This window comes from Ceratotherium simum, chromosome 18 (assembly GCF_057802395.1).
Source record: "Ceratotherium simum simum isolate JZ-2026a chromosome 18, ASM5780239v1, whole genome shotgun sequence".
Taxonomy (NCBI): Eukaryota; Metazoa; Chordata; class Mammalia; order Perissodactyla; family Rhinocerotidae; genus Ceratotherium; species Ceratotherium simum.
Window position 1 is genome coordinate 20,497,414 of NC_141917.1, and position 18,641 is coordinate 20,516,054.

Sequence of the window (18,641 nt, forward strand, 5' to 3'; positions counted from 1 at the left end):
AGTATCATTATCAGGATATATTAGGATGTCTCAGAATATTTTATACTACATCATTTAATTCTCTCATAAAACTATATGTGATATTATTTACATGGTTATTTTGCTTCCAGAAGTGTATTAAATATTAGCGATGAGAAACATGGGGTTTTACTCCTATTGGTGTTCTAAATGAGAATAGTTTTTTTGTTTAGCAATTATGTATGATGCTGGCTGTCAGTTTAATAGAGATATTTTTAATTCTAATTTTTAATAAGGAGAGTGAGCTCACCTGTTGAGCCCATTCACATCCTCTCTTTCTGTCTATATCATAATATCTCTAGCTCTTCTTCATTTCAAAATATCTCACTGTTCACATATTTTATCTTATTGATAATATGCCTATAAGAAACTGGTGTATTGCTTTCTTCTGGGCTAAACCAAAGCCATCTGACTTCCATTTGCCTCAGATTATTGGAATAATTCTGTCCTTGGTCCACACTGATTTCTAAATTGCTACAGCTGTCTCCTTTATGAGTTTGCATCATTCAACAAGAGTAGTTACCTATTCTTTGGAGTTTTTCCTCCTCTGGCCTCTATAATTGTCCTGGTCTGGCCCTTCTCATCACCTCCCTCTTCTCTTGGATGTTCTCTACCTCTACCTCTATGTTATTTGATTTATAATCAAAGGTCATTTTCTTGATCTTTGCTTTATCTCCTTATTGTCTCCCTGCAGAAGCTCAACTATCATGGATGCGGAAGCTTGGTCCGTTCATGATTCACAGCTCTATCCCTTTGCTCTGCTGGACTCAGGTTAATCAAAGATACACAAATTAGACTTAGTGTTATATTTTGATGCTGGTTTGCAAATAATGACAGAATTAGTATCAAGAAAAACTGAAAAACCCAGTGATCTTGGAGCTTTTGGGGGTTATTTATTTGGAACACACAACACTGAACTGAAAAGTTCACTGATGGAATTTAAGCTAAACAGCAGCCAAAATAGGAAATATTCTTTTAGAAAAATGTCTGTAATAGTTCACAGTCTTACTTAGAAAAATTTCCTACTTGGCAAAATAATTTTAGTCTGGGGCTCAGATTTAATGTCTTAATTTAAAAATCTAAATTTTATAGTTTATGTAATCTATAAATGCATAAAGTATAGTTTTAAATGCGAAGTTAGTGAAAGAATTTTACTAAAAAGAAAATCTTAAATAGGCAAAGTGCCCTTTGCCTATCGTAGATGAGAGTTCTAAGGAGAGAACCAAAGGTTTGTATATTATCTCCCAACAAAATTACTGCTCCCTTTTCTAAATTTAGTCCGTTTCCCTGGAAACTTACATGCTTTTCTTAAACTTTTAGTTACAATTAGCAGGAGCCGTGGAATGCCGTTACCTAATTAGCAATACAATAATAATAACAAGAGTAATAATAATGATAATAAGAAAACAAAATATTTAGGTTAAATAATGTCTTTTAATAAAATGAATGTAAAAATTTAACTATATTATGTGACTATTTGAGAATTAACTTCAAAAAGTTTATTAAAGTGTCTCCTCATTCTCTATTCATGCTTTCATAAGAAGCAACTGAGAATCTGAATATATGAACATATACCAAGTATGAGACATTGGTGAGCAAACACAATAATATTCATCCCGCTTTTTCATTATCTTTACTGAAAAGAACACTATTTTTCAGTACAATGGGGACAAAGTTTAATGGAATATATAATTACATATTGTCTCCAAGAAAGAAAATGAGAGGGCTGTGGTAGAAATTCATAATACCATAATAATAATTTCCATGCTTCATGGCCATTACACATGCACTCGTTACTGATAAATTACACTGAGATACTTTCTGCAGAGCAAATTTATGTGAGATTTAATATATTTTTTCACCTACAGAGATTTCTCTCGAGTTTTTGCTGAAAGTCATCAACTCAATTTTCATATAATCTTCATTCCAAGATGATTATATTTCTTAAAATTTCTATATTTGAAATATGATGGGCTAAATTGTAGATTTAAATTTTTTATTTGAATTTGAATATTTTAAAATAATAGGTAAAGTTTTTCAAACTTTATTTGGCACAGAAAAATTTCTTTGAGTCATTTTTTATTATTATCACTCTATTATTATTATCAAAGTCCTTCTATCTACTTCCAACTATTACTAGTCTGTCAATTCATTGGCCTAAAACGACACGATTAATATTTTTTAGAAAATAAATCCATAATTATCTCTGCTCTAAAACATATTCCAATAAAAATAAATTCAAGGGACATAACATAGAGAGGTGGATTGTAAAAGATGCTGTGTGAGCACCTGACGAAACAGGAAAAAGAAATGAAGAAACTTCTGAGAGAAGAGGTTAATGAAATGGTGAATATGAGAGAGAAATATATAAAAATAAGGCTATAGTGGGAAAGAAAAGATGACAACACTCACAGCATCTCTGGTTTAGTAAGTCAACAGGAAAAAAATGAGAGTAAGAGGGTGGACTTCCCACAAATCCCTAGAGTATGGTATGGGCAGTGCAGCACGGTCAATGTGTTTAATGGTGTAGGTGTGTTCTTGTTGTTTCATGAAGGCTGTAAAATGAACTCATATATACATGAATAATCTTCATATTTGATTACATGTTATGTAAATAACTTCATGGAAGAGTTTAGTACACATATATTATCACTATTACCAGTAAGAACTTAGAATAAAAGGACGATGGTGGTTATTTATATATGAGCATTCCACACCTCATTTCATTTATCTTGGCTTTTGTTACATTCGACATTTGACATCTGACATTTTGCTTGAAAATGCTAACAGAGAGCCTATTTCCTATTTCTATAAATGGGAAAACATATAATGCTTACACATTAAACCCAAACTCAAAACCAATTTCCTAAAATGTAACTAAAACAGAGTAAAATCTGTATATACGAATAACATGCTGTAATGTTAATATGTAAAATGCTTAAACCAGTGTTACTTAATCACTTAAAGTTTAATAGGAATTATCATGGCTTCTCTAAGTGATTATAAAATATTAGATGCACAGTCTTTTTGACAGCCTTTGTTATCTTCAAACCACCTATAGGTGGTTTTGAAGTTCTACCAAGTATATCTGGAATGTAACTCAAAATCTTCCTAGATATTGCTTTTTTACAATATTATAGTGAGCTTTGAGGATGTAAGCATCGTTTCCCTATATAATTACTGGCTAAAATATCATTGTATTAAAAGATACAAACATTGTATGCATTTTGAGAATTAAAAACCAAGAGGTGTTCTACCTGGGAAACATTATCAGGGTTCTGCAGTGCATGCCTCTATTTAAAAATATTTTTATTCCTGAGTAGTATTCCATTGTATATATATACCACATTTTCTTGATCCAATCGTCAGTTGAGGGACACTTAGGTTGCTTCCACTTCTTGGCTATAGTGAATAGGCTGCAATGAACATAGGGGTGCATAAGCCTCTTTGGATTGTTGATTTCAGGTTTGTTGGATAGATTCCCAGTAGTGGGATGGCTGGATCATAGGGCATCTCTATTTTTAATTCTTTGAGGAATCTCCATACCATTTTCCATAGAGGCTGCAAAATCGTCCCATTTGCAACAACATGGATGGGCCTGGAGGGTATTATGTTAAGTGAAGTAAGCCAGAAAGAGAAAGATAAACACTGGATGCTCTCACTCATATGCGGAATATAAACCAACACATTGACAGAGAAAACTGTATTGTGGTTACCAGGGGCAATGGGGGTGGGGGGTGGGCACAAGGGGTGAAGGGAGACATATATATGGTGATGGACAAACAAAAATGTACAACCCAAAATTTCACAATGTTAAAAACTATTAAAACATCAATTAAAAAAATGTTTTTATTATCTCTTGCTTGAGGATTAGTATAAAAAGTTCTTACAAACTCTAATGCAGAGTCACCTTATTCTGTGGTCTTTATATATCAGGGAAATAATGTCTCTATTCATCCAAAATTCCAAAAGTCACCTCGTCAGGAAGGTCTATAACCATTTAATCTAAAGTAGTCTCTGTCAATGTGTATCATGTCATCCTGATTTGTTTTCTGCCAGGACTTTTTCTACCTAACATTACCTACTATATTTCTTTCATACTCCATCCTTTTTATGGCTGCAATGAATAGGATTCAAACAGAAAATAATTGTATATCAACAAACACCCCTCCTGCCCCCGTCCCACCACTAAAATCAGGTCTACACATATTGAGCCACTAAACGGTTTTTTATGTAGGTCTTTTTTGTCACGTTTGAATTAAAAAAATAGTCACCTGGGAATTTTTAGTCTCACGAACAGTATCATTACAGTTATTAAAATGTCCAACAGAGTGTTTCCAACTCTCTGAACTCATATAATGCAAGGTTTCTCTATGTGCTCAATTTAGATCTAGCTCACCTAGGAAGACTGCCGCAGGGAGGCCAGCTCAGCTTCTTCTCTCTATCCTAGTTCTAACCACTTCTTCTCCTGCTGTAGCCAGGACTGACTTGATTGTGCCCATATTTTTAAAAGCAAAAGGGACACGATCTAATATGGTCGGCACAGTTGGTATTTCCAGGCTTTGTAAATGTTTCAAGTTGGGTTATTCTTTCATGGCTCATGTTTTTCCAGTTTCTGGGAGATCTCTTTTCTAGAAATTTCCAATGATCACTTTTTTATGAGGCACTGTACATCAAAAGACTCTTCCAAAGAAATAAACAGATAAATAAGAAAAGCATATACCTTGACTCTCCAATTTCAATAATCAATGACATTAATTCATGTAATGCAAATCCCAAAACTCTTTTATTTCCACTCTATTTGCAAGTACTGCAGAGATAGAACGTGTGGAGATATTTGGCATTTATTGTTTTGTTTTTGGCTTTTGAGACCTGTGCTGTATCCGAGATAAAAAGAGCCCCATAACTTCCTGTTACTCTTATTTACTATTTTCTCCTTCTCTTAAAGGCAGATACTTTGTGAGCAGAGAAATTGTATTTTCACCACCGTATATTTAATACCAAAATAGTACCTGAGTAGTAGAAGGTCTTCTAGATATTTATTGAAAGAACGAATAAATACTTTGTTCATAGTGGGTTTGTGGAGCCCACAAGTCTACAGAGAAGGATGATCAAGAGGCTGAAGCCCAATTCCCTTAAGGATTAGACAGGATATGAAGGAAAGGAGACCTTGAGAGAAATCCAACTTTAGAAAGCAAATACTAATGGAAACATTGAAGGAAAGAAATATGATTATAATAGAGATCAGATTCAGAAGCAAGAACCCAGAAAGAAGTAAAATAAAGATTGAGCCGTTTAGGAACATGTAAAGGACTCTAGCAAACTAAGGAGGTCTAGGACAGGGTTTCTCAGTCTCAGCACTATTGACATTTAGGACTGGAAAATTCTATGGGTGTCTGTCCTGTGCATTGTAGGATTTTTAGCAGCATCCCTGGCCTCTGCCAACTAGACGCCAGTAGCACTCCTTCCTCTACCTAGTTGTTTTTGTTATATCAAGAAGATATAGACAGTTGTCCTACGTATTTTTTTTAAATTATGTTTTTACTTCCCAGAGTGAATTATCTTACTATGCTAACTCACAATCAGGATTATTGTTACCCAATTATGTTATTAATTTTTTTAATGTTTTGGGATTTTTCTATCTCTGGTTTTGATTGAAAATTTATTTTTAACATGCTTTTCTCCACTTGAGAATAATCATTATATAAATTGCAGACAAAGTTTGTACAGTAAATAAAATTAGTAATTCTCTTAGAACTATATATTTGTTACAGCTAAAAGTAAATTCAAGAATATGTAGATTAATGTCATTATTTATTTTATTTGAATATTTGGAAGCCTAGAAATTTGAAATTATCTGTCCAAGGCAACTATATCAGGCAATGAGAAACTGTGATTAAAAGCCACACAGAAGACATTAAACTAATAAAAAGTTTATAATCACAATATTTTTCAAATCTTAAATTAGGAATTTTAATATGTTTATAGAAGGTTGCAATATGAAAGAAACAGCTCAAAAGTAGATTACTCAAAGTTCAAGTTTAAAACCCCTTGCTACGGAAGGTGAAGAAAGGGGAGAAGCTGTTATCCCATGTAGGAAATTTCTTAAAGGTCCATTTTGTGATTAACTTGCTGAAAAGAAAAAAAGAACTTGCACCGAATATATTTTGGTTTAGGATGTATTTGATTGAATGATTTAAAGGAAAATGCTTTTTTGTCATTGAGAGCTGAACCAAGAAATGTTTTGAGTTCATTATTGGTTGGCTTGGTTTCTTAATAACAATTGTGGCACTGACAATTTAGCTATTGGGCTTGCTTTCTCTTTTTCTCTGTCTCTCTTTATTTCTTCTTTTTTTCTAAATGGGTATTTTAAAATATTCACATATTTTATAATTATAATGTAAAATGTTATTAAATTAAAAATGAATATATATTAAAATGCTTATATTAAAAATGAATGTATATAAAACATGTAACATAAATATATAAAAAATGAATATATATATTAAACCACTAATATAATAATACAGTTTAATTTCATAGATGCGAAAATGAAGGCCAAGAGAAGTTAGCTGATTTAACCACTGAAAAAAAAATAGTAGCAGAAACAAGGCTACATCCTAGGTCTTCTGATTGATAGTTATATGCTTTTCCCAAGCTTCCTTCCTTAACCCAATGAGAAGTGGTGGATTTTTCCCTCTGCATTAACCCTTTAAGCAGTAACAGATTTTTATCTGAAAAATTAAATGTCACCCATTCTTTATAGGATTTGCTTGGCTAATTGTTTGGTGTTTGTAAATTTTTCTCCCTTGTCACACACGTGCTTTCCACACTTTCTACCAGTGAGAATTTCCACCAGTATAATTCTTTCCATTGTTCCTATTCTGAGCTCCCCAAATATTTCCCACTATAATGAGGAGTCTATCACTATCTTCCCACATGTTGAGTAATTAGGACATGTATTACTACATCTAAACTAACCTAGAGATATTGAATCACTTTAGCATCAATATCACAATCCTACTTTAAAGGTAGTAAAAACTGGAAGGGAAATTTCTGACAGAAAGGATGAATATGTAATAAATTCATTAGAAATAATGTTGGAAAGAATATCTAGAGGATTTTAAATTTTTTATACTTCATGAAGAACGTATATCTTAGCCTCAACTTATATACATTATAATGTATGTTTATTAAAATATTCTATATTGCACATTGCCTTTTTGGCATCTACAAATCCAAATGTTTATATCTAAATAAGGTTTTTAATTATATAAGTAATTAATGTAATATAAATAATTAGTAAGTAATTAATACAAATACAGTAGACCTGAAATACAAGCTAAAAAAATCCACTCTGGACATTAGAAGTAAACTCATAGCTACAGAATCTAATCAATTTCTGTTGATCTAGTAGTAGTTCAGCATATATTGTATAAAAAGGAACTGGTGAGCACATCCCATAAATTCCTGATGTACTCATTAAAGCGTTTTCTGATTTGCTTTTATAGAGCAAAGTAAGGAAGAATAAAATTTCAGCTGTATATCAAGATGCATATATCTTAAGTATTTACCAGCTTTAATTGCCAATAGTGATGTAATTTTCTAGACTAGTTTTCTACCAAAGATCCAAGTCATATCAGATGATTCTGGGAATTCAATTCAATACAACTCAGGTGAATTCAATCAACTAAATATTAAGCTCTAAGAGCTCAAGACCAAGTGAGATATGAAGTAAAGTTCTTGATTTCAGGGTGCTGATATTCTTTTGGGAGAGAACAAATGAAAATACATAAGCAGTAACTTGACTATCACAAGAGAGTATATAATGTAATGATAATTTAATTTACCAACATTTAAGATCCTCATTAAGGACTAGATGAAAGAAAACAGATGCAAATAGACCAAATAAGTTCTATGTCCAGGAAGAACCAAAGGAAACTGTTTACTTTACAGTTTCTATGGTCCAGATTTCTATTATTACATTTTCCTGGGGTTGGTTTCATAACTAAAAGTTGCCCACTGCAGCAACCACGAAATTTACTGTAACTCTCCAATCTTAGGCCTCCAATCAGATGAAACTGTGGCAAGTGAACTACTAAGTGCTTTCTGATAATATTGCTAAGGTTGCTGATTCTTTTCTTTCTCCTTCTAGTCAATATGACTTTTAACCTTTAATGTCATCTTTCCCATATTGCCAGACATGTAAAAATTTAAAAAGGACTGAAATAATTGGAACATGAAAAAACATACCACAGTGTTTCAAAATCAATGAAAATGTATTCTCTCACAAATAGTTTTTCTTAGAAGAAAAAAATTTTGGCTCAGTCTTAATTATTTGACGGAAGCCATTAAATTTTAGATTAATGCAAAAGTCGCCAACATAGTAATGCATCTATCATAATTTTACAGTGTTAACATGTGATGTATTAACGTGATTATATCTGTTTTCCTTTTGTTAGTATACTTAACTTCTCTTTTCTTTGACATATTTTGATAGACTGTCCATAAAAATAATAACCTGGACAACTAAAACGAATTCTTTCTTAAGACATTATGTGACTTCGATTAGATTCAGATGGTGCCAAGAAAGAAAATTGGAAATGAGTACAATCTAGTGCATAAAAGCATTCATTGTTGCTTGTATGTCAGACTTTTCATTCCATTCCCAACCATAACTTGTTTTCCTCACTAACTTGTATAATTGGATAGAATGAAAACTCGTCTCTGTCCACATCATATCGCAGTAAGTAAACTACTTTTACCTGCTTGTGTTCCTATTTATTTTTCCTTCATATAAATGTACCCACAGTGGGACTTAAGAAAAATAAATAACACTCATATCTGGAATAAGTTTTCTTATAAAAAAGCAATTTTTTTGGCCCTAGGTTATATTTTTAATGACATTTGCTTTCTCATTCTGTAGAATATTAAACAACTTTTAAATATGTCTTTTCTTCCTCACTGAAGTCAACAGCGATATGTGCTATATATATAATACATATATTACATAGATGCACTGTCAATTTAAAATAACTATATTGACATATAGTTTTCTCACTACTATTTATTTCTGTCTACAAATTCTAAAATTACAATTTTCAGTACCTCTTTAATCCATGAGGTATTGGGCAGAAATAATTCTAGTAAATTAATTCCTACCTTTATCATGTTACCTCCATTCATTCCATAGTTTTTCAAATTATAGTTTGTATTGCATAAATAAAAATTGCTCTAGGGATACTTAGAGAATCAAATTTATAGGAATGATGGTCTTGATAATCTTCAAATTTTCCTTACTAAGACATATAAAGAAAGAATGCAAATATTTGCCATTTCAATACAGACTTACCTTGCCCACGTATTGATAGTCGGATCCTGTATATTCTTCCAGTAAGAAAAACTGATTCCACATCCAACCACGTTTTTGACGATGCAGAATTTTGCCATCACTTCTAGGTACACGTGCACCTAAAATTCTTTGCTGGGGCACAGGAGTCCTTCTGAACATTATCTCTGGAGAACAGAAATGTGGCAGGCATACCCAGAGTAGAAACAGTAGCAAAAATTGATATATTGTCATAGTTCACTTCTTGAAAATTCCCGATGTGGATGAAGAGAAAGCCGTCTATTGTATTGGGTTGAATTTTATTGTGTTTCAACTAGTTTCCAACATTTCATCAATGTTTTGGACATGTTTCCAAAAGCTTCAAACAAACAAACAAACAAATAAAAAAAGTCAGTTGACAACATTATGAATGTTACCTGTCACTTTAAACTTCAAGTGACAAAGATTAATTAATAAGAGCAACGAAAATATTTACTTTCCTTCTTTTACATAAAATAATGATTAGTTTTGGGAAACATTACTTGTCTAGTAACATGTCTACAATTGAAGAAAAGATAATGGTAAATAATTTCTTTCAAACAAATTCTAAAGGGATACATTAAGCTTTTATTTTTCCTTTCGGCACTTTGTTTTCAGAAATTATAATTCCTATATAGAGTGGAATGTAGTTAATTTTGCATGTCAATTTTTCCAGAGTAATTTAACATAAATTAAAACATTGAAAACAAAATAGTGATTTAAATAAACTATAGAAAACATGCATTTTGGGGGCTGGCCCGGTGGCGCAAGCGGTTAAGCGTGTGGCTCTGCTGCGGCAGCCCAGGGTTCTCCAGTTCGGATCCCCGGCATGCACCCACGATCTGCTAGGCAAGCCATGCTGTGGCGATGACCCATATAAAGTGGAGGAAGATGGGCATGGATGTTAGCCCAGGGCCAGTCTTGCTCAGCAAAAAAAGAGGAGGATTGGCAGATGTTAGCACAGGGCTGATATTCCTCACACACAAAAAAAGAAAACATGCATTTGCTGTGCAATGCAATGATATTTAAATGTTTTTTAAAGAGTGGCACAATTTCTTCAGATTTAATCCTGCTCCAAGGTAGAAGTAAAGCCAAAAACAAAACCAAAAGTAGGAGTGCCTTTGGTGGAAGACCGCTCCTCTCTTCTCTATTGGATTGGTCTGTGGAACACCTAGAGTTTCCTGGAGTAGAAAAAAATCTCTACTATAGTAAATCAATTTGTAATACAATTAATACTGTTTTGTAGAAGGATTTAATCATGTGGTCAGCTATACTTTTGATACGTTTGGGCAATTTGTCCACTTCTAACCACCCCCACTGCCACGCCATTCTAGAACCCCACGCTGCCTAGCCTGACTAGGGCAATAAGCTCCTGACTGCTCTCTGCGCAACTTTCTCAACAAAATATCCCAGGTAATCCCATTAAAACGTAAGTCAGGGCCAGCCCTGCGGCTTAGTGGTTGGGTGCGCGTGCTCCGCTACTGGCGGCCCGGGTTCAGATCCCGGGCGTGCACCGACGCACTGCTTCTCTGGCTATGCTGAGGCCGCGTCCCACATACAGCAACTAGAAGGATGTGCAACTATGACATACAACTATCTACCGGGGCTTTGGGGAAAAAAAGGAGGAGGATTGGCAATAGATGTTAGCTCAGTGCCGGTCTTCCTCAGCAAAAAGAGGAGGATTAGCATGGATGTTAGCACAGGGCTGATTTTCCTCACACAAAAAAAACAAAAAAACGAAAAAAAAACGTAAGTCAGATCATGTCACTTCTCTGCACAAAACTTCCAATGACTTCTCATCTCACTTAGATTAAAACTCAATGTCTGGCAAGGACCTACAGTTCTGTACTTGGTGTTGTGAGTGTTGATCACTTCTCTGACCTCATGTTTTACTTCAATCCCCCATGCCACTCCCCAAAATTGACTCCTTTCCAGCCAAAGTGTCCTTCTTACTTCACCTTGCAAAACACTTCCTATGCTTCTCTCCTCAGCCAGGACCTTTCCACTTGTGCCCTCTGCCTGGAATGCTTTTCCCCATAGAGATCACAGAGGTAGACCTCTGCTTCCTTTAGGTCTTTCTTGAAACTTTTCCTAACATTTCATATATACCAATATACTACATGTGCTTTATTTATTTATTGTGTATATATTCTGTCTCCCTGCTATAATCCCATGAAGGAAGGGAATTTTGCTCTTTTCTTTGTTACTGTTTTCACTTCTCTAGAATAGAATCTTGCACATAGTAGATACTCAATAAACACTTTGATTTGAATGAATGAATGAATGAATAAGTTGATTCAAACATCTGAGTACCATTACCTTCTCTATGTAGTTATGCCCCAACATTCATGTATGAATATATATATTTTAAAATCAAAATTACTTTATTTTATTCTTTGTATTGTTAGGATATTATTTTTATTTTAAAATTTTCTCTGTAGATTGTTTTGTTTGTTTCCTGTTAGGTATGAATTTTATTTCAGGATAGGATAAAATATTTGATATAAAAAGTGGTTTGGGGGCTAAAAGGATTGAGTTCCACTTCTCTAAAATGGCAATGCATTCTAAGTACTCCAGCATTGATATCTGTGCTTCCATCCACAATGATTTGTAAGCAATCTGTTTACTTTTCTTTGTTTTATTATTAAGATTTAAAGGTCCAACGCAAACATGCTTTAGAAATAAGATTAATGGTGAAGCAGTATTTCCCTTGAGTGTATTAAACGACTGTGGAGCTCTCCACAGTGTGGGAAGCATTCAACGTGACAGATGTAAACTGTATTAAAATACGTCATGTAATGCTACACTTATAGAAATTGTCTGATGCACAAAGTCGTTTTACATCACAAAGCACTGACTTTACAGAGACTCAAGTTGATTGGATTCTAAGTAATAGAACATTTACCAAAATGATGTTTGTCTTTTTATGTATCAGGACATGCTAGATGGTATTCTACAGAAACTTACACTGTTCCTAAGAGTTAGGGGAGAGTTTGCATAATTCAGGGTATATTTTTTCTTCTATAAAAGCTTTAAAACTTATTGAAGCAACAGTCTTTCTCATTTCTTTTTTTTATCTTAAAATTATTTGCCAGCAACTATATGTTTTATTGGTGATCAATAAAATCACCATCACCTTTTGATCATCTTTTCAATACAATTATAACATTACCTATAATTTTAGAAGTGTAAGCACAAAATATTTTGGGGAAGGAGTAGGTGGAGATTGTATCTGTAAAAGTTGTTAGTAAATAATTGGACTCCACATATACGTGGGATCATTTTTTCCACTATTGTTCTAGGTTCTATTATTTAATGATAAATTTCCTAGAGAGTCTATAGTAAAATGCACTATTTAATACTGATTTAAGTTAAGTAAAATGTTTAAAATATATTTTACATTAATATTTGACAAAACCATTGCAAACAATGACAAGATTAAATAAAAATAAGAAAAGCAAAAGTTTTAAATTTTGATTAATTTGATTTTTGAATTTTTTTATTTAATAGATTGGCCTTTTGGTTTCATATCTAAAAGTCTTTGCCTAACTTGAGGTCAAAAAAGATTTTCTCATTTTTTTTTTAGAAGTTTTATATTCTTAGTTCTTACGTTTAGGTCTACGATCCAATTTGAATCAAGCTTTGTATATAGTGCAAGATGTGAACTGAAGTTCTTTGTTTTGTTTATGAATATCCAATTGTTCAGCACCATTTGTTGAAAAGCCCATCCTTTCTCCACTGAGTTGCCTTTGTGCCTTTGTTAAAAACTAGTTGTCTATATATGTGTGGGTCTATTTTTGGACTTTCTAATCTATTACATTCATCTATTTGTCCATCTTTATACCAACAGCATACAGTCTCGATTATTGTAATTTTTAAGTCTTGAAATCAGTTAATGCTAGTCTTCCAACATTGGTCTTATTTTAAATGTTTTTGGTTATTGTTGGTCTTCTACATTTTTCATTTAAATTTTATAATTACCTTGCAATTTATATATAAAAGTCAGTAGGGATTTTGATTGGGATTGCATTGAATCTTTAGAAGAATTTGGGAAAATGGACATCATAGCAACATTGACCCTTCTGACCTCTGAACACTATATATCTCTCTTGGGTTCTTCTCAGTAATGTTTTGTAGATTTCAGTACACAGGTCTTGCTCACTGTTTGTCAAGTATAACCCTAATATTTTCATATTTTGATTCTATTTTATTTTTATTTTTAAACCACTTTGTTGAGGTATGATTGAGATACAAAAAGCTGTACATATTTAATGTATACAAATTGATGAGTTTGGACACTGTTGAGAGAAAAAAATAGACAAGCCATAGCCTGGCAAAAATATATGATGACAGATTGCAAATCATATCTGATCATAAACTTGTATCCAGAATATATAAAGAACTTTCAAAATCCAACAATCAAAAAACACAAAAGCCAATAAAAAAGCAGTGAAAAGCTTTGAACTGATGCTTCACCTAAGAGGACAGAGGGCCAAACAATACATGAAAAGATATTCAACATCATTCATTATTTGAGAAACGCCAATTAAAACGACTAGCCATTAACAAGTGTAGGTGAGGATGTGGAGGAACTAGAACTCTTTTATATTGTTGTTGGGAATGTAAAATGATATAACCGCTTTGGAAGACAGTGTGGTAGGTTGAATAATGGCCCCTCAAAGATGCTCTCATCCTAATCCCTGGAACCCCTGAATATGTTATCTTATATGGTAACAGGGACTTTGCAGATGTGATTAACTGAAAGATCGTGGAGATTAAGGGGAGTATCCTGGATTAGGCAGGTGGGACCAATGTAATCACAAGGATCCTAATAAGAGAGAGGCATGAGGATCAGAGTCAGTCATAAGACAGATGGTCACAGAAGCAGGAGGTTAGGGTGTCCTGAGGAAGAGGGCAGTAGCCAAGGAATGCAGGAAGCCTCGAAGCTGAGAAAGGAAAGCAACAGGTTGTCCCCTGGAGCCTCCAGAAGGAATACAGTTGCGAGGACAACTTGATTTTAGACTTTTGACCCCTAGATACATAATTGATAAATCTGTGTTATTTTAAGCCATTCATTTGTGGTAAGTTATTACAGCAACCACAGGACTGGTAGACTCTTAAAATGTTAAAAATACATCTACATTGTAACACAGTCTTCTGCTCCTAGATATTTATACAAGAGGAATGATATCACATGCTCATCTAAAAACTTGTACATGAATGTTTATAGCAGTTTATGGATAACAGTGAAAACTTGGAACCAAGTTAAATGTCACAGGTGAATGGATAAACAAATCATGGTATATCCATACAATGGGATGCTACTAAGCAATAAAGAAAGAATGACTTTTTCAGTTCCATAGGTAAGGAGCTTGGAAGTTACCACTCCATCCTAAAAACAACAAAAACCTGAACAGACTGAAAAACCAATGACTCTTCTTGGATCCATAAAAGATGGGAGGACTCGGGGCAAACTACTGCTCCCAAGATTGGAGAGACAGGCAAACAGAGGGAAGCACAGCTTACCAGCAGAGAGGCATCAGCAGAAACCACCCTGAAACCAGTAATGGGGTAGGAAACCTGAACTGTAATTGACAAATTGCTGGAGACTTAGTGCGCACACCTCTGAAAATTAAAAAAATCCACAGGGGGGCCCCCTCAATATGTGAGATTTACCAGCAGGAGCTTGATCAGGTTCCCACAACAAATATGTGACAAAAATCCCATTGTGCTTCCAACAGAGGGAGGGGAAAAGGAAACATTTCAAAATACCTCAGATCACTCTGTTCTTGACAAGGTCTGCCCTCAGGGGAAACTAGTTAACCAGAGCCTAATCTGCTGGAGTATTATCAGACCCTGATTATAATTGACCTGGGGGAAGATAAATACCCAATCCAGCCTTCTCTAGCCATTGTATTCAACCTAAGGAGGGAGAACAAACTGAGAAACTCTTGTGAAGTTCATAGTCCAGTGGCGTAGGCTCACTAACAGATAGTACAAACCATAGGCTATATGCTTCCCCTGCCCCCACACCTAACCATCACATTACTAAAGGACTATTTACAACAGTTCCATTTCCCAGTACATCATGTTTGGTTATCAAGAAAAAAATTACAAGGCATACCAAGAGGCAAAAAGCACAAATTGAAGAGACAGAGCAAACATCAGAACCAGATATGGCAGGGATATTGGAATTATCAGATGGAGAATTTAAAGCAACTGTGATTAATATGCTAAGAGTTCTAATGGATAAAGTAGACAGCATGCAAGAACAGATGGGCAATTTAAGCAGAGAGATGGAAATTCAACAAAAGAACTAAAAAGAAATGCAAGAGATCAAAAACACTGTAACAGAAATGAAGAATGCCTTTGATAGGCTCATTAGTAGACTGCACACAGCTGAGGAAAGAATCTCTGAGTGAGGATATATCAATAGAATCCTCAAAAACCTTATACATTCATTCTTACACATTTGTCCAAACCCATAGATTGTACAACACCAAGAGTGAACACTAAGGTAAACTTTGGACTTGGGGTGATTATGATGTGTCATTGTAGGTTCATCCTTGGTAAAAAATGTACCACTCTGGTGAGTGATGTTGATAATGGGAGAGATTATGGATGTGTGGGGGCAGTGGGTATATGGGAAATCTCTGTACATTCTTCCAATTTTCTTGGAACTCTAAAACTGCTCTAAAAAAATGAACAATTGATAAATGCACAAACAAAATGAAGTAAAAATAAAAACAGGAAATTATGTGAAACAAACCAACGGTTAATTTGCCCAATGTTAATTCTTCCTAGGTATGTTCCATGTAGCTAGAAGCCTATTTATTAGCCTTTTCAAAACATTGCTCCTTCCTTATAAATACCGCAAATAATTATTCTTCCACTAACCTGACTCAAAATACAGAACATCTTTTTTGTGTGTGTGTGAGGAGATCAGCCCTGTGCTAACATCTGCCAATCCTCTTTTTTTGCTGAGGAAGACTGGCTCTGGGCTAACATCTGTGTGCATCTTCCTCCACTTTATATGGGACGCCGCCACAGCATGGCTTGACAAGTGGTGCATCAGTGCGTGCCCAGGATCCGAACCGGCGAACCCCGGGCCGCCGCAGCGGAGTGCACACACTTAACTGCTTGCGCCACTGGGCCAGCTCCAGAACATCTTTGATACTTCGACTTAACCAAGTACACCACTTACACGGTCAGTCAATATATTCCTTTGCTTTTGTTTCTTTCTTCATGGCTCTCAACTCTTTTTTTTCCTCCTATTCTATGTGCCACTACACTATTTGAAATCATCATCATTTCATGCAAAAGAGTGTATGATATCTACTCATAGGTTTTCTTAACCTTAATCTGTCTTATTTAAAATATATCCTACAGGGTGTTCACTAAATTAATTTTCCACCAAGACCCAAATCAATTAAAAATTTTAAGTGTGTCTATGACTGGGAAGATAATATCTGAACTTTATAGTTCATTGTAATATCTGGAACTAGATGATTTTTTTAAAAAATTATTTCAGAGCCAGCCCTGATGGCCTAGCAGTTAAAGGTCAGCGCACTCCACTTTGGCAGCCCAGGTTCGGTTCTCGGACACGGAACCACACCACTCACTTGTCTGTCAATAGCCATGCTGTGCTGGCAGCTCACACAGAAGAACTTACTACTATACACAACTATGTACTGGGGCTTTGTGGGGGAAAAGAGGAAGAAGAAAGGAGCAAGATTGGCACAGATGTTAGATTAGGGCAAATGTCCTACAAAAAAAAAAAAAAATTCCCATTATTTCCAATTGTTTATTGAATTTCGAGCCCCACATGTAACTTCTTACATGAATAAACTATTCCCCCACTAGTATATAATTCTGAATCATGTCTAGGTATTCATACTTGATTGAATTTCCCTCACTGCTGAATAGTACATTGTTATACATATATATATATGTAGGTGTATCAGTGAACATTTCTTGAATTAAGTAACTAATATGTTTATAAAAGAGCCTTTCTGAATATATTGGACTATTTATGATGAAAAATAAAAGCTAAATTTTAGAATGTGAAAATATTATGTAAAGGAGTTGTACTTGTTTGAAATTATAAACAGTTATAAGAGACCACAGCTATCTCCTGGAATGAAAATGCTAAAATTTCATGAAATTCTATAATGTTATTTCCAGTTAATAAATTTCATTTTCAAGAAATTCTTGCAAAACCACATTTCCTTATTTTAATCTCAAAAATAATTTAATATGAATATCAGATGAAGTTATTAAACCATCCCTTCACATTCTGCATTCCCATAATTCCTTTAGACCAGTGCTTCTCAAACTTTAATGTATAGTCACAGCTCCTGGGGCTCTTGTTAAATATCTGTGTTCTCATTCAGCATGTCTGAGGTGGGGCACAAGATTCTGCATTTCCAACAAGCTCCCCTGTAACGCCAATGCAGTTGGACCACATGTTTTGAATAGCAAAGCTGGAGACCTTTCCAAATATAAAATCATTTCAGAATGCGTTTCTAAGTTTTTCTCGTTTGGTGTCTCACAACCCTGGTACACAGCCTATTACACTGATGGGAAAATAAAATATAAGGTGACTACTGTGGGAAGATTAGAACATTATTGCTAAATAATCTGTCTTTTCCTGGAACTTTGTTAACTAGAAGAATCTGTCTGATTCAAGTCAGCACACACTACAGCAGTTATTCTCCTGATCATACTACAAACTATGTTTTCTTTTATAGATACATTTTAAAGCGTTTGTCTCACTGAACCTCATTCCATTTCTACAATTACAGAGTTTTCATTATTCTTCTGAAATACTTATCACCACCATTATTTCCTCTATTATCTGTTAATTTTATCATACAGGAAGCCAAGAACAGCAGATCACAGAATATAATATAATAGGCATTTTGACATATCTCAATTATTAATTAAGTCTCCATATATCACAGGTGATCAATTAGGCTGCAATCCATCCTTGGCTAATAAAAGGAATAGTCGTTCTTCAGTCAGTTGATTATGTTGATTAATATCTTAATGTACCAGCTTTTTTTCTCTAATTTTACCATTATAATTGTAACTGAAAAGGCTAAAGATTATTGAGACCAAACCCAAGCCTCTATGGATGAACAATTTTAATCCTTTTAGAGTTTCATAGTGCCAATACAGCCTAATGAAATTTCAACATTGAGAAATCAAGGAACATTTTTCAGGTGTGTTTATACAATTAAAATGAGCCAGTGCA

The 18,641-nt window shown here is 34.2% G+C and overlaps 1 protein-coding gene across 1 annotated transcript in view; it reads right to left on the reverse strand.

The window, feature by feature from the left end:
• Positions 1-18,641, reverse strand: part of CDH10 (cadherin 10) — a 177,586-nt gene that overhangs the window by 107,337 nt on the left and 51,608 nt on the right. The window contains exon 2 of the mRNA XM_014781554.2: positions 9,371-9,725. Coding sequence (XP_014637040.1) covers positions 9,371-9,601 — 231 coding nt within the window. The 5' untranslated portion in view covers positions 9,602-9,725. The remainder of the gene's footprint in view (positions 1-9,370; positions 9,726-18,641) is intronic.